Source organism: Populus trichocarpa, chromosome 6 (genome assembly GCF_000002775.5).
Source record: "Populus trichocarpa isolate Nisqually-1 chromosome 6, P.trichocarpa_v4.1, whole genome shotgun sequence".
Taxonomy (NCBI): domain Eukaryota; kingdom Viridiplantae; phylum Streptophyta; class Magnoliopsida; order Malpighiales; family Salicaceae; genus Populus; species Populus trichocarpa.
The window spans coordinates 17,581,541-17,584,561 of NC_037290.2; the positions used below are offsets into that span (position 1 = coordinate 17,581,541).

Here is a 3,021-nt window from a genome sequence, read left to right on the forward strand (position 1 = left end):
CAAAATATTATTTGGCTAGCCAAAAAATTATTTTACTATTAAACCTAGGTCAAGCTCAAAATTAAGCGGTTTAAGTCTGAAGCCCATGAAACCTAGGACTTTTTTATTCTAAAAGCTTTGAAGCTTTTTGAATTTAATTTTAACTTGTCAAGACATTATTAAATAAACCACTTGATAGATTTGTATTTTCTTTAACGTGAGATACAACAATTTTTAAATTTAAGAGTTTTTCATATTTTTAGATTAATTTCTTTACTTATAAATAGTTTTAGACAGGTTGATTTTACATGTTGAAATATTTATGTTAGGGAATATTATTAGATTTCAATAGTATAACATGAGAATATGGAATATTTTACTTTAATTAATGTTATATGCGTTCCAAATCATTACTAGCTAGGTACATCCAAATCCAATTACCTCACAATTTGAATATTTCGATTCTTTATCAAGATATGCTCTGAAGTAAGCATTAACTCTTTTATCTACTATATGATTCCTTAGTGTTGCTTACTTCAGAAAGCATTATGTACCAATGATTATTTTTGCTTACATAGTGCATGTATTTTCATTGTAAGATTGTATATAGACCACCAATATAGGAACAATAGCCCAGCATAACAAAGACTGTTCAGGTAATGACCGACATGCACCACCTCCTATAATTTCCATGGAAAATGCAGTCTCCCACTAGCTGGAAAAAAACCCTATCGTGCGTCATTTTATCCATCGCTTGATCATTCCCTCAAGAGTACTAGTAACAATAATAATTGATCAAACTTTCATATCGTTTTGTTTTTTAGTTCACAGCAAATTAAAAAGGAAGAAAGAAGAACAGATTCAAATAATCAAATCAATCACCAATAAAAAAATTTAAGCTGCTTAGTGGGAATCGTTTCGCCTCTTTTTTTTTCCTGCTTTACTCTCTTCTTCCTCAATCAATCTCTAAGCATGATTATTTTTTTAATCCAAACGTGAAGGCCAATATGTTGACAGCAACATCTGTATTATTGAGTCTAAGAACAAGATCCTTACATGAAATAAATATAAATTTCATATCACCAAATAAAACAAGACAATACGAGTGAGCAAATAAAGCATTAGTTAGGGCATTTCCATAATGGGTTTTGAATCAAGATCCACCTTCTTTATTAACTCATGGCACTATCGATCCCATTTAAATTTCCATTGTCCACAATTCATAAAGCAAGGATGGTCTTGTCATTTGGCCATACATAGTGCAGCTCCACAATTCAGTGCAGTGTCTATCACAAACCAATACAGTCATTAATTTGGGATGCAGACTTGGGTCTTCAACCATGTCTGACCAAAAAAAGACTGCAATGAAAGCTCTGAACTCATGATTCAGTACAGTTGAAGCAGAGACGTCGGGGAGCTTCTTTTTTAAAAAAAAAAGAAAAGAAAAAAAAGCCTCATCAAATGTTATAATTCTGCGTTACTGTGTAACCTTAGCATTTTCACCTCGCCGCATTATTCACAATTTACGAAGGAAGGATAAGAGAGACTTGTCAGTTGTCAGCATATACTTTTACACATGCCAACCCGCCTTCTGCCTTCACACTTTCTTGTTGTTTCTTCTTGAATTCTGCTTTCTGATTTGGAGAGTCACAGATTTCAAAACTATAAAGGCACATCTCATCTTCAAGAATAATTAAGACGTTTCCTAAACTGGCCATGATCAACAGGATTTCGGTTTTAGTAATTTCTAAATTATAGGAACAATATATTACCGATCAAGATTTCAGATTTTCTTGAAAAAAAAAGAAAGAAAGTATATATAATTAATGGTAAAAAACAGCTATATTCTTCCATTTACATTTCCCGAACTGAAAACACAAAACCAAGAGGGAGAAAGATAGCTGCTAAAGAGGGTCATACACCAACCTAACATCGGAGCTCATGTTACAGACGCTATTCCTCCAAAGAGACCTTAAATCAAAACCTGTAACAGATCTCCCTCATAATCCTAAAATTCAACACCTAAAAACCCCAAAAAAGAAGAAGAAATGGGGTGGGGGGGGGGGGAGCTGAATCAATGGTTTTGACTGGAAGATTCATGACTGTTCATGTCTCCACTTTGAACCTGGTGATCTTCATCAGTATTCCCCTGTTTCACCATCTCAACATCATTAACATTCCCCAATTTCTCACTCTTTTCACTACTGCAAGAACAACTCTTCTCACTACTAGTATCACCAAATGAAGTTGACCTACTAGACATTGGCGTGGCCAAGAAAGTTGGCTTGACTTCACCAGCCATGATAACCAAAATCTTCTCTTCAAAAGCAATAGGCTTTTTCTCACTACCATCACCACTCTTATTCTCTCCTTCTCCAGCTTCAAGGTCTCTTTCACCTCCTTCATTGCCACTCTCCAGGTACCCAGATAGTTTCCAGTAAGAACATGCAAGAATTAAGAGGGCAAAAGCAATCAAACCAAGCATGGCAGCTAACCCACCAAACAAATACGGTACAGGTGAATGCCATGGTGAGTGAGGTGTAACTGCGCCAGGGTTTGGTGCTCTTTCTGTCACGTTGAAGGGTTCTCTTGCAGCCATTTGTTTTGTTAATTTATAGAGGTGAGAAAAATAAGGGAGGAAATGTATAGCAAGAGGTAAGAACTTGGCCTTGCTTAGCTTTGCCTCTGGGAGATGAGGTTTTGCAGGTGGTGGTTTTGATGAGAGCTGAAAGAAAGATGGTAGCGTATATATATAGATAGAGGAAGAGTTATAAAAAGAAATAAAAGTAGGTGCGAGGTGGTTTTTCATTTCTTTTTAAATCTGTGGGGGTTTTTTATTTCGTCATTTTGCATGAGAAAGGTGGGGTCCAGCATATTGGGACCCACTCTGGTTTTGAGGTTCTTAATCCGGGGGTCTTATTTATTTTTTATGTTACAGTGATAACGCACTTTGAAGCTGAGGATGCGATGCTGTAATGATAACCTGACATGACGGGTGTAGTTGGCTTCCTTTTCTTGTACTGTTCTGTTTATTCTGGTATT

The 3,021-nt window shown here is 35.8% G+C and overlaps 1 protein-coding gene across 1 annotated transcript; it reads right to left on the reverse strand.

Annotated features, from left to right (window-relative positions):
• Positions 1–1,767: 1,767 nt before the first annotated feature.
• Positions 1,768–2,719, reverse strand: LOC18100539 (protein GLUTAMINE DUMPER 2). Its single transcript, XM_006381785.3, has one exon. It carries the CDS (start codon positions 2,576–2,578, stop codon positions 2,054–2,056), a length of 525 nt encoding a protein of 174 aa, XP_006381847.1. The 5' UTR covers positions 2,579–2,719; the 3' UTR covers positions 1,768–2,053.
• Positions 2,720–3,021: the final 302 nt, after the last annotated feature.